The 14,313-nt window shown below is 40.8% G+C and overlaps 1 protein-coding gene across 17 annotated transcripts in view; it reads right to left on the reverse strand.

Moving 5' to 3' along the window:
• Positions 1-3,884: 3,884 nt before the first annotated feature.
• Aak1 (AP2 associated kinase 1) overlaps positions 3,885-14,313 on the reverse strand; it is a 188,358-nt gene continuing 177,929 nt past the window's right edge. For all 17 annotated transcript variants that reach the window (XM_047523360.1, XM_047523359.1, XM_047523358.1 and 14 more), the window contains one exon: positions 3,885-9,919. In XM_047523360.1, coding sequence (XP_047379316.1) covers positions 8,790-9,919 — 1,130 coding nt within the window. In that variant the 3' untranslated portion in view covers positions 3,885-8,789. The remainder of the gene's footprint in view (positions 9,920-14,313) is intronic.

Consider the following 14,313-nt stretch of genomic DNA (forward strand, 5'->3'; position numbering starts at 1 on the left):
TTCTGCAAGTCAGTCTGCATTCTTGCTAGTGAGAGACTGGTTTGAGCGTTTCTGCCATACTCGTGTGGCAGATCCAGCACATAAATATTTACCTGAGAACCTTTCTGGGAAAGACTTCCTGGCCTGAGGAAAGAGTCTATATTCCAAAGTTTGACCTAAAGTCAGTGGGCCCTGACGCTGGAATGTCTTCTAGACCAGCTTCTGGGACTCTGCCTGAGGCCAGGGGAGGGGCCTTGAAACAAAGGTGACCCCCAAAATACAGGAGCTGACTGTTGTGAGCCCTGAGCCCCAGGTCATGTCTCTTTGTAGCAAGGGAGAGGGGCTTCAAGAGCATCCCAGCAAAGCGCTGAGGCCAGTCAGACCCGCAGCAGCCTCTTGTGGGCAGAAAGGTATGTTCTGGGGGCTTCAGATTTCTGGGGCTGATTTGGCAGCAGGGTTGAAGAAGAAATAAGCAAATGGCAACAGCAGAATCTGTCCCAAAGTCCAAGTGATCCGAGGAGTGGGTGGAGAGATGTCAGTCTTTGGAGTTTCCACAGGAAGGTGGGGAGGCGGGGCCAGAGAATCCCTGTATGGCAACACCACTATTTCACCCAGAGGTTGGTGAAGGTCTCAAGAAGCAGATTAGACAAAGACAAAAAAGATGCTGTGAGGATCCCTCTGATTACATACAGCCCTTTCTACACTGCCTTTGTTTCGTTGGTTAAGAGAGATAGAAGGAGGGGAAAAAGCAAAAACACAAACAAAACCCCCAAACCTCATTCCTCTTGGGTTTGTTTTAGTAGATAAGGCAAATGAGAAATTCCCAAGATAATGAGGCCTGAGGAAAAGGAAGTGAAAAGGAAGGCCACGCACGGACAGCCTTCCCCAAGACCAGCGTTTTGCAGGTGCTGGCTGCAGGCAGAGGAGGTGTTTTATCACCCTGAAAGAAACAGTCTCTGGGAGGTGTTGATCTCCTCCAAGGTAAAGCCCCTCCAGACACTGCCCACTGACCTTGACTGAAAAAAAAGGTCAAATTCCTGAGTGCCCAAGGAAACTGATATGTTCACTAGACCACCCCTCAAAATACCTATATAAATTCAGTCCCTTTTTTTGTTCAGTGGGCTCATTTTCCACCAGGAAACCTAGTTCCATGGGTGCCATTTCATCCCTGCATCCCCCTGAATAAGCAGCTGACTCCTGAGGTTTGTGTCCTGCCTGGTCTTTTTGTGCTAACATGTTTTGTTTTTTAATGGTACTGGGGATTGAACCCAGGGTCTTGAGCATGTATATACTCTACCACTGAGCCAAGATCCAGTACGTTCCTCATTTTTAAATAATCTGGAATAAATATTTTAAAAGTAAAATTCCTACTTCAGTATTTCTCCGAATTGCTCTGCAAACTGTACAGCTCCCTATTTTAAACCAGCAGTAATTTTATTATGGTTAAGGAAAAAACATTAACTAAATTTGTTTATTCAGGTTTCACTGCTTTCTCCTCATATTCTCTTTTCTTCCCGACCACCCCCCTGCCCTTTTTTTTGTTTATTTGTTTCTTTTTGGTACTGGGTGCTCTACCACACAGCCACATCCCCAGTCTTCTAATTTTGAGACCAAATCTAGTTAAATTGGGAAGACTGGCCTCAAACTTGTGATCCTCTTACCTCGGCCTCCCAAGTAGGGGGATTACAGTTGTGCATGCACCACTGCCACAGGTAAGACTTTCCTTAGTTTTGATGATCTGACAGTTTTGAGGGGTGCTGGTCAGGTACTATACTTTGTAGAATATCCCTCAGTGGGGGTTTGTCAGATGTTCTCTTGGTTAGAATGGTAATGCGTTTGGGGGAGGATGTCTACAGAGCTGAGAGCCCTTCTCATCACAGGTACATAATTGGCATAATTTGTCACTGGCAGCTTTACCCTTGATCATCTGGTGGAGGTGGTGTTCGTCATGGTTTTCCACTGTGAAGTTACTCCCCAATTCCTGACCATATGTTCCTCTTGGGAAGCATGGCCCACATTCAAGGTAGGTAAAATTAAATTGCAATTCTCTAGAGGGGAATGTACATAAATTAGTTGAAATTTTGTGTGAGATTTGTCTGTTCTTTTCCATTTAGTCAATAATCATTTTACTATCAGTGGGGGCTCACAGACACTGACTTCATATCTTAATGTTATAATCTCTTACCAGGGCCTTTATTTTATTGCTCCAATTGTTCTTTGACCTTGGGGGTTCTTTCAGGCTGGCTCTTGCATTCCTATGACTTTCATTTTATTTTTCTTTTATAAGCATTTCTTTTGCTTTCTGGCACAAGTTATGCCATGTTCCTGGTTCGTCTCAAATATTTCCTGCTCCAGCCCTGAATCAGCCATTTCTCCTTGGAGACCTGTCTCCTCCTGTTTGAACGTGGGTATTTAGAAACCATGAATGGGGTGGTAGATATGCTTGGGATCATGTACTTTTCATCATCTTATTCCTTCACCTTCGTCTGCTCCCTCTCTAGATTGTTTCCCCTTCTCCCCTGAGACTAGCTCCTTGAGCATTCAACTGTGTTCAGAGGGTTTTGCTTCAATCCTTCTTGATCCATGTGCCCTGCTGACAATCTCCCTAGTGATCTCTTTCCATTTCTGTTCAGTCTTCAGTATAGCTAGAGACCATCCTTGTGAATACAATGTTACCAGCTCTTCCTGAATCATGATAAGCTCAAGCTCATTGAAGTCCAATCAGTTATCACTGCGTTATTTTCTCAAACTAGAGGGGAAATAGGCAGGCAGGTTTTCCATCACACTATGGATTTTAAAAATTCCTAGATTTCTCTAAGACTTCCATTTTAATGCTGGTCTTCTTCAGGAATACTAAAAATTTATCGCTAGGGTTGGGGATGTAGCTCAGTGGTAGAGTGCTTGCTTAGTATGCACAAGATCCTGGATTCAGTCCCCAGAATGACAAAGAAAAAAAGTGTTATCACCAGGCTTTGTACTAACGAAAGATGCCTGTGGATCCCTCCAATCATAAGAAGATCTCACTTAAGAAAAAACACAAAGTTTAAGTCATTTCATTAGGTTTATTTTAATAAAGTGTATAGGAGTTTCCAACTCAATTATTCATAAAAACTATCAGATACATGAGATAGATCACACCAAGAGTGCAACAACATAAACCCAATAGTCTGCAAATAAGAGGTATTGCGAGAACTGTTAAGATTGATGTTGTGGTCTTTCCCCTTCCTTTCCCTTGTTCACAGCCCTTGAGACTGTTTGCACATTGTTACTTTCTGAGGCTTGATGACCTCAATACTCCTTACAGAGGGGCAGACCTTTTTATTCCGTCAACTCCAAATACTGTCAGTGGAGGGAGTTCAGCTTTTCTCCAGGGAACAAACATGGTCCTTGACTTTTATTAAATGTTTTCTATTCCCTAGAAACTGACATTTAATGTTCCCTCATTCAAAGGAATGTCTTGCAGGTCTGGTCACTACTGTCACTACTCGTAAGTCCTTAGGATAAGCCCTTCTGAATCTTACCTTGGAGATAAGATGATGCTTACTTGGGAAGGAGGCTAAGGCAATGAATGGCCCATTTTCCCCACTTCTACTGAAAACAACTTTAGTTCTAACTTTGAGAGTTTTTGCCAAAGGGAACTAACTGAATTTACTTGTGCCAGATACTGACGATCACTTCTCGATATTCTTTGGATGCCTTCAAGGGCTATAATTAACGCCATGGAAGAAAGCATAAGGATGTAAGTGTATGTACAGGCAGACACAGACCCACACTCCATTCACACTCCTCTACCAGGAATCTTTGGTAGACTTAGAGAATACAAATGACTTTCCCTTTCTTAGTGAAAAGACTGCACTGTCTCCCTTCACTTCCAAAGTCTAATCTATTTCACTTTTTTTTTTTTGGGGTCATGCTGGGGATTGAACCCAGGCCCTTGCTACATCTTACTTTAACTGATGTTAGTGAAAACCATTTCTGCAATTCCTTGCCAAAGGAATCAGATTTTTCCCCCCAGTACTGAAGACTGAACCCAAGGCTTCATGCATGCTAGGCAAGTGTTCCAACAATAAGCTACATCCCCAGCCCTTTTTAGTTTTTGAGACAGGGTTTAACAAAGTTACACAGGCTGCCCTAGAACTTGTGATCTTCCTGCCTCAGTCTCCTGAATAGATGGTATTGTAAATGTGTGCCACCAGGTCTGGCTTCAGATTTTTAAACATGTATCTATGGTTCTAGTATGATGCAAGGCAGGTAACCCTGATGTGATTTTAAGAACATCCTTACTATGAACTCAAAACTATGTCACACACAGAGATTGCTGGGTTATGGGACTACTAAACTAAGTCACATATAGCTAACGTTTAACCACTTCTGCCAGCTGTTCTGGAGTCCTTTCACACATAAACTTGCCCCTGCATTCTGAAGCATTCTGGGCCACAAAAGATCCAGGTGGAGATCAGGGTCGTGTCTCTACAGAGTAAGGCTGGGATTCTTTCTAGTCTAAGAGAAATGGAGAAGGTCAGTCATTTCATTGTTTTTGCTGACAATCTCACAGGTTGGGCTGAAATTTAAGAAACCGTTTATAGTAGTAAGGAGGGACGCAACAAAAAGTTAACATGGTCATTCAACCACACCTCCCATCTTCCACTAATATATTCATATGGTCAAATCAGGGGACTGTTAACTGAGGAGATTAAGTGGGAGCAAGAACAAGTCAGGTGGAGCCAGGAAGACTTCCAGGGACAGAACAAAAACAATTTCCAACCAAATACTTTTTTATTTTTAAGTATTCTGAAATTTTTCTGTTAGTGAAGTTTTCATTAACAAGTTTTTAAGTGTTCTGATGTTTTAAAAAACAACACGTATTAGTTAACAGGGATAATGGAAAAACTAAGGATTCAAATAATACAATGACATTTAAAATCTTCAATGTTCACTCTTTCAGGCAAGGACTGAAGACCAGAACTCAAGGTGGTTGTGGATATTAATAAGGGGCTCCTGCCTCCTGCAGTCCTCTGTGACTCTCTAACTTTCTCATCAAAATAACTTGGCTTCCAGATTTTTCAGATAAAACAGCTGTGAGACCGGCAACCACTTCAGAGTTGACCAGGATGTGTTCTCCAATTTCTCTCCATAGCAGAGACCCAAATTACTCCATTTTAAGTTGTTTGTTTCCTATTTAGGAGAACATTGGGTCTCATCCTTCTCTAATTTCCTATAATAAAATTTCCTATTTGATATAATGCATATATATAATTTGATGTTTTGTTTTTCTTTATGCAAAAAAAATTCCTATTATCACATTCCTCTGGTGATTATACTTATTTAAATGTGCTTTCTTTATGCATCAGCAAAATGTCCACCAAGCAGTTGGAAACACGGATGTGCATATGTTCTAAAATGTACTAAATAACTGGCCAGAAAAGCATTAGTATCCTTCTTGAAAGTTAAGAGATCTTGGTTGCCAGAAGAAACTCAGATACAACACAGACTAGTAAACACATACATACTAACCTACACATGAGATTTTCAACTCAATAATAAGTGAGCCCAAACCAAAATAGGGTTTATGACCTACATTTCTTTAGGTCCTGCTGAGCATCTGCTTCAGCACCAAATTCTGTTCATTTCATTTTCCAATCTAACCATGAGATTTGGAGCTAGTGGGCTATATGCAAGCCCAAGAAACTGGTGAAGTATAACTTCAGTAATTCAATGGTGCCTGATAATCAATTAACAGGTATTCTTTAAGAGTTCATCAGTGTGTGTTGTGGTCTTATGCATTGTCTAAAAATGTCCTGGTTCACTGCTTTTCACTGAAATGAAAGGTCAACAATTCCTATATTAAATGTGTAAAGCAAACAACAAACAACACAACTAAAACAAGAAAGTGCAGTACTTGTTGACTATATATTTTCTTTTTCCTCTCTAATATTAAATTGATGCAGTCTAGTTATTGGAAACATGCATTTGCTACTAATTCATAACACACTGAACACTCCTGATTTCCCTTAAAAGATATTTTCCAGATGTCCAGATATAGGATGGCCTCTGGCAAGGCCACTTAATTTTTGATGCATTTATTCTACATCATCCAAAAGTAACTGGTGAAAAGTGAATAAAACCCTACCACAGTATTTGGAATTCATCCATTATTAGCTTGTAATTAATGTAATCCACAAGTCAAAATTTCTTCATGCATCAATGAGTAAGAAAAAAATAATTTGCATGTGGTTATGTTCACTTTCCTATTCAAAGATGGTATATGTCGCTTTCACCCACGTGAGTCTCTGGCAAACATGAAAAAAGGGTTGCAAATTCATCCTTCACAAATGATTCAATTACATAATAAAATCACCATGATTTTATTCTGATTTGTACCTTGAGAATTAAAATGCTCACTTGATTAGGAGAAAGTGATCAAATAAAGGAAAAACATTTGCAGGGCTGAGGTAATCCTGAATATTTGGAAGAACTTTAAAGAGTGTTTTTTTTTTTTCCCTCTTCTTTTCCATTCTTTCTTTTTTAATACAGATACATCTCTATGTGTTGCCCAGGTTGGCTTTGAACTCCTGGGCTCAAACAGTCCTCTTTCCTCAACCTCCCTAGTAGCTGGGACTCGAGGCACACACCACCATGCCAGGCAAATTTGTCATTTCAGGCAAGAACTTTCTCTGAATATTCCTATCCTCTGTGCTCATGTCTTTGAGGGCTTCACTTGATAACTACCATAGGAAAAGTCTGTGGTGCAAAGTTCCATATACATTAGCCAAAGCCATTCAATGGAAAGACAATTTTGTATACATTATTACACAGGAAAAAAATCAGAAATAATAATTGGGAGAAGCAAATTCTTAAGACTGAACACTTATCATCTGTTAAAGTGAAAGACAGGTTTCTGGCCACAGTTAAGACCTCAGTTGAAAATTCACTGCTGGTAGCCCTGACACAGTGCCAATTATTTCTCTTTTAACCTTGACATTTGAAATAGATGGAGGAGACTACGTGTTTTAAAGTAGTTGTTCTTATTCTACTGTCAAGATCCTAAATTTTAATTTTTTCATGATGTGGATCAAACTCAGTGTTTTGGCATGCTAAGCACATGTTCTACCACTGAGCTACACTTCCACTCTGCTGAACTTTACAGAATAGCACACCTAATCAACTGCAGTAGAACTTGGCATTTAGGCTTGATTCTTCAATGAACTTCCAATAAATTGTAAATCACTAAACTCTCCAAGTTTTTCCAGCTAATGAAGAAATCACTAACATTTACTAGAAGTTGCAGGAAGCTCTCAGGCTGAGATCTGATGCAGAGACTCTTTCCATTAAATTGAACTTCCACAGCAGAATATCTTCCCATTGAGAGTCAGGTTTTAAGGCACTAAAAATAAATGGTATGAAAAAAGCTAGGAATGAGTCAGATCTTTCCAGAAGTAAAAGATACTTTCAAAAACACAAGCTAGTCACCTGTCTGCCCTACTTTAACATCTAAAGAGGATAGAGAATTTATAGGTTTTCATGGCTAGCTGATTCAGCTCTTTTTCATTCTCCCAAATTTATTTACATGTCCGAGGTTCATATTTCCTCAAGAGGCAGCAGAGATAAGGATTTAGGAAAAAACAAAAAACAAGCAAACCAACTTTGTAGCCTAGTCTCAAGATTAATGAATTCCATAATGACAGATCTGAGTCCAAGCTACCCAGTTAGTTGGAACTGTAACAAGGCACTCTTCTATTGTTGTGAGGCAAAAACATATATTAAAAAAATAATTTTTCAAAACCAGGTAAAGGGAATTTGTTAAAAGCAAAGAGAAAATTCTGGAGGAAAAAAAATCCACTCTGAACCTCAGTTCCAGCAGGAGTTTCTTACATCTTCCAATGAATTCAATTTTGCCATGAGAAGAAAACAAAATAAAAACAGGGTTCAAGTTGGTTAGGTCAGCAGGAAAATGCCGGTAAGCGTGATCTGATTGTGGAGGTAGGCATGGTGGGACAGGATTTACCTAAAGGAAAAATGTTTCCGGTGCTTGCGCATGTGTGCGCGCATACACACACTCACACACACATACACACATACACACGCCCATCTGTGCATCCATACCAATTTACAAAGTGTGGCTGTGGGGAAGGCCCTGCTCACATGATTAGAATGAGCACGGTTTTCCCATCTGTGTGCATTTCTACATAGGAGAGGATCTGATGCACATCACACACCCACGGACACGCACGAGGGCCAGCCTGGCTTGCACACAGACTCAGAAACAGATCCACAGAATTCTTCAAGAGTTGCTGGTTCTACAGGAATGATTAGTAGCTGCAAGATTATACTTCCTCTTGACATGCAGGATTTTTATATTGCTCCTTTCTAGAAATCTCTCCTTTTCCAAGAGTATTAAGTCCCAGAGTGATTAACCGTGACTCTTCAATGGACATTACTTAGGAGTTAAAGGAATTAAAACTAGTAATAATATGCCCCTGGGGTCGGGGTGAAATATTCCTGGATTAAGACAGTTTTGTGGGGGTGAAGGGAGAAGCAGAGTTCTGGGTGGAGGTGGAAGGGCTCTAGGAAGGAAATCGAAGTGTGTGAAAGTCCAGAAATGAATATAAACAAAATAAAGCATAACTTAGAGGGTCTTCAACCAAGTATCACTGCAACTGAGTTTGTTGACTTGAGGAGACTCTGCTCTGATGCAGGGCATGGAAAGATAATAATTGATGTTATTTCTTCTTGAAAAGGCTCAGCTGGAAGTGGTGTGGTGGTATTGGTGGGATGGGGTAAAGGCAGAGGCCAAGACTCTGGTACTACTCCTAAGGTTTTTGCTTGCCTGCTTTTGAAGGAAAGGGTGCTAAAGCAAAAGGATCAGCAGCTGGTAGTTCCGTAGTCCTGGAGGAAATGGATGTAATGGAAACAGAGCCAGCTATTGACTGCTTGTTAGTTTGTGAAACAATTTTGTACGCAGCAATTGGCTGGGCTTCTGGGCTTGGCTCATCTTCTGGGCTATAGTGACGGGAATATTTGGATAAAGATTGGGGGCGGAATGGTTTGCCAGCCACAGGGCCTGAGACAGCTTCTTTCTGGGGTGGAAGTTCTTTGTTTCTGTCATTGGGCTGACCCCCAGATTCCACTGAGGTTCCCCTAGGAGAGATGCTGTCAAGATGGTCTATGACTTGTACAGAATGGGAGGGGTGATTAGACTGTTGCACAAAACCAGTCATGGAATACTGAGTTTGGACAGAGGTGTACACTGCTCTTTCAAGGCCTGAGAGCAGAGGGACATCACCTGTCTGACTGAGGAGACTAGTCTGTGCAGGTGGTTCCTGGGAGGAGCTCTGGATAACTGTTAACTCCTCTACACTTTTCTTCTTGGTAAAAGGAGCTCTCAAGAACACGTCCACTTCCTCTGGCTGGGAAGGAGCTACATTGCCCTTGGAGACAAATGGCGCTTTGGAGAAAATGTCCATGTCATCAGCTGGAACTCTTGAGCTCCTGAAGGGGGCTGTGGCGAAGACGTCTGGCTCACCAAGACCGTCGGTGGCTGGCTGCGTGAGGATTTGGAACTGGTTCTTTCTTCCACTTTGCACTGCTTTTGCTTGCCCAGTAGAGACTTCAGGTGGAGCAAAGGCAACGGTTCCTCCCGGCTTCCCCTGGGAAGGCTTGCAGCTGTCATCCTCCTCTTCTGACTCCATAAGGAGAGGTCGAGACCCACTGCAGTCTAGCATGTCTCCCTCTAGGTCAGTCCCTTCCTCTTCACTGCTGTGGAAAGAGCTGTTGCTTGAAGGGCCATCTCTGGCCAAGTAGTCAGATTCTAAGTTGTTCTGAGTCTTTGTGCCAGGTACTCTGCAAGAGTCTGAATACAGGGGAAGGCCTTCAATGCCCGCCGATTCTTTAAAGTGCTCTACGGTAATTACAGGACAGGGATTGGGCTCTCTCTGGAGACCTAGAAAAGCATAAGATGCAGAATTAATGTGTTAGGTCAGTTCAACTGTTTTTGGAACATTTAATAGTCAACCCGCGGCAGAAACATTATGGGAACAAATAATAGATGTTGAAAATGGAAAAGGAAAAACAGAAAAATAAGTCAGGCAAGGAAACTGCACACAAACTGGAACACAACCAATCACTATCTCACATTTTGGAACATGATAGGCACAATGTGCAGGAAAGGAAATGAAGATGTTAGGCACACAGACATTCAGCGTAACTACACAATGCTCCTACTCATGGGGCCAGGCACGGACACCTGCTCTACCTGGCACTGGCTCATCATGGAATGAAAACAAACCCAGTCACTCATCTCCACATATGCCATGAAAGTTTTGGATTATGTAGAAACACTGTCTGGGGACGAACTCAGGTCAGTATCTGGCATGTGGTCATCTGCGCCACATGCAGAGGGACGGACCCTCAGAAAACCAGCAGAGCATGACTACTCAATAAGCACAAGTTTACATGGTGATGTACATCACCTTCACTACTCAAAGAGCACCGGGTGCCCAAATCAAAAAACTGAAGGTACTTTCTAAGCAGAGTATACAGAATTAAAATCATACTACATAAAATCACCTTCAGCTGGAGTTGCTCTGGAGTTTTGTTTTCAGTCTTCTGAGTTAGCAAAGACCTCCTCTGCTTAAATGAACCCATCACTAAGTTCTTTAAGCAGGAGGAGTAAAATGCATCGGTCATTATGGAGTCTTAGGACACTGCTATAGGCTAGTCTATGCCTATCTAGGTAGAGGTGCCTCAGGGTGCACTGGCTTTTAAAATCAAATAGACAATTATCAGAATGCAAGAGCGCTTACCTTCCAAGAAATATTAGCAGGTTAGAAGTATGTCATTGGGCACATGTTAGCAAGAGGGCAGGAAAAAGGCATATGTAACTAAGCAAGAAGAATCCACAGAAAGGACGGTTAGGGGCAGGGAGGGGGATAAAGGTATCATTTCATCATGGGCTCAATAAAGAGATTCCATTGGAGTTTTCCAACCCACCAGGATAAGAGTGTTAGGTACGATGATCTGGAGTCAGAGACGACTCAGGACCTCTGTAGAGATGAAATCCAATTATCCCCTCCCACATGGGTCCTCTCCCCTTCTATGAAAACCATTAGCTTGCAGAAAGTTCTGCTAAAAATTATCCCCTTCTCAAGTTTCTGCTTGAATTAAGCACACAGAACACAGCAGAAGAGGCATCAAAATTAGTTTATTGGGAAACCAGTCACTTAGAGAGACATTACAATTAAAGAGAATGTAGAGAGAGGATTGAACATTTTATTAGATACTGTACAAAAATACTATGTTTCTCTGAATCCTATAACTTTTTAGCAGTGCTTCCTTTTTAAACAGTTCTGACCTTAAATATTATTTTTAGGAACAAAAAAATACTTTTCATTCACTTTTATTTTCCTTTCTATTGGTTTGAATGTATTCAGTCAATTACAAATTTTAATTTTAAGTCAAATTCTGTGCTGGTGCCAACTGACTTTCAGAACAGTCTTTGAAGAATATGATTTTTGAAGAGAATAAATTTTTTCTTGCATTATAATTCGAGGATGTGCAGTTACATGGTGGTATGAAGGCATCAGTCAGCTGTTAGGAGGTAAACGGGACACCTTTTCCCTTCCAAGATATGTAAGAAAGACACAGTCCTAATTCTCAGGCAAGTGTATTGATGTTAGATTTGTCTCAGTAACACCCAAGCAACAATTTCTGAGGGGAAATTCATTTTTCCAAAATAAAAAGCCTTATAGAGGTACAAGAGGCCCCTAAAACCTTTAAACCACTTCCTTTCACACAACAGCTGGAAGTTTCCATTTGCCAAAGTTAAGGCACAATTCTTCATCCTCTAAAAGTATTCTGAAAGTTGATATTGTTACATTGGTTCTGCAGGAAAGCAAAATATCTTTTAGGGAATAAAAAAAAGAGGGGGTGGAATTTAGTGAAGCCAATGACTAACTCAGGCATCATATAAATAAATTATCAAAATGGAAACTATTAATCCCAACTACTTGGGAGGTTGAGGCAGGAGGATCACAAATTCGAGATCAGCCTCAGCAACTTAGCAAGATCCCATCTAAATACATAAGAGGTAGGGATGTAGCTCAATGGTAGATGCCCCTGAATTCAATCCCCTGTACTGCAAAAGAAGGAAGGGTGGGGAAAGGTATTCTTCTTTGATTGAAGTTGGTGTTTTTTTGAAATTTAAGCTGAATCAAAACTATTTGTTAAAAAGTGGGTTTTGGACTGGGTGTGGTGGTACATGCCTGTAATACCAGAGGCTTGGGAGGCTGAGGCAGGAGTATCTCACTTAGCAAGACCCTAAGCAACTGGTGAGACCCTATCTCAAAATAAAAAAATAAAAAGAACTGGGGATGTGGCTCAGTGATTAAGTGCCTCTGGGTTCGATCCCTGGTACAAAAAAAGAACAAAAAAACCTTCCAACTCAGAGCATACTCTATAACCTTAAATGGTGAGTAATGGGATAAATCATACTTAAAATTCCAACAACTTAAAAAAGTTCAGTCACTAAAACACTATAATATCAAGTGTGAAGGGGAAATTAGTCTCCTTTGAAACAAGGAAGGGAGCTATTTCCTATCTCTCTTTGAGCATCAATCTTCCTTATAAAACTAGAAAAGTATTTTTAATGATTTTTCCTGAGAAGACTTAGTCTGTCAATCTTTCCATTCTTTTTAGAGTAGGTTCCAGTGTGACAGGGGCAGAGAGTAATCCCACTTTGCAACTCTCTAGGCCAAAGAAATGCCAGAGAATAAAGGGAAGCCCAGATATTTACATTCCCTTAGGGAATTTTGGTGATGGTAGCACAAGAAACAGGGTGGTTATGAGGAGAGATTCTAATCACTGTAAACAGAAGGGACACAATGAACTCGTTTCCAAAATCTTTTTTGGAATTTGCTAATGTGCCCTTACAGGGAAAATGTGTTTTCAGGGTGAACAGTCCTTCTGTATGAAAATAGTTCTGAACCAGCAAGAAAACCTGTTTGAAGCAGTCTGCCCACTAGCAATGAAGGATTTACACTAATTTAACTTCTTGCCTTGGCCCAGTTCCTTTGGTAACCAATGGCACCCTCAGCGGATACCCTATGACTACAGAGTTCAGTAAAGCTACCCTGTTCCTAAGGGCTTAAGCCCAGGGCCTGGCCTCCAGGTCTGTACAAAGGTCTTACTTACCATGGAGCCTAAGGTAGCATTTTGTTATAATTCTTGAAAACTGAGCCATGCCACTTTTTATTTGGTTTAGCCAGTCAAATTAAGCAAGAAATTAAAACACACTTCTCTCTTTTGTTTTGATGTATGCCAGCTAAAGCATGTGTTTCCACACTTTCTCTAGAGGTAACTCCATATTGGACTACTTTAAGGCTCCAAGTTATACAGATTTCAGTAAGATCTCTTATGCTTCAGGGAGTAACAAAGGAGTCCCTGAGTCCCCAGAAGTGCCTAATGACTTGGCAACTGTCCTTATTAGCCCCTACTAACTACCAAAGCAACCAAAAGTGCCACATGATTTGAGATGTGCTGACTCTGGATATTTTATCTGTCTGAGTAGTGAAGGTCATCAGAGTGCTTTCAAAAGAATCAAAATCTGAGCCAGGCATGGTGGCACACTTTTGTAAAATCCCAGTAACTCAGGGGCCTAAGGGAGGAGGATCACAAGTTCAAAGCCAGCCTCAGAAACTTAGTGAGACCCTGTCTCAAAATAAAAAAAATAAAAAGGGGTGGGATGTGGCTAAGAGCCACTAGGTTCAATCCCAGGCACACAAAAAAAAAAAAAAAAAAAAAAAAAAAAAACCCAAAAATAAATTAAAAAAAAATCAAAATCTGAAGAGTTAAATTTCAGGCTGGTTATTCCTTCATGCAATGAAATAGAATTTGACTTTTCTCCATGCCATAAACAGAAATACCAGTTTGGGGAATATTAAAGACATAATTCTTGCCAGAAATGGAAAATAAGAGTATTGAAAAGACTTCTCTTGGTGTTAGTAAACAGAAAGCAAAATATTCCTTCATAAGACCTCAGAAATGTGGCATCAGTTGAAATTCAATCTTGGACCCAAATCAAGGAATTAAGGGGATGAACACCACACTGATAATTCCCATGACCTTTGGGCTTTGATAATAAACGTAAGCATTTGGTTCTACCATATGCTGGGTAGCTGCAGCAAAACACACGCCCTGACGAGGCCAACACTAGCCCTAGATGCTGCACTTCTCAAGCCTGAGGCAATTAATGAGAACAATTTCTCACTGGGCAAACAATTGTTCTCACTAACCTAAAACATTTAATTACTTTGGCCTTGGTATGTTACAGATTAAATT

This window comes from Sciurus carolinensis, chromosome 13, assembly GCF_902686445.1.
Source record: "Sciurus carolinensis chromosome 13, mSciCar1.2, whole genome shotgun sequence".
NCBI lineage: Eukaryota > Metazoa > Chordata > Mammalia > Rodentia > Sciuridae > Sciurus > Sciurus carolinensis.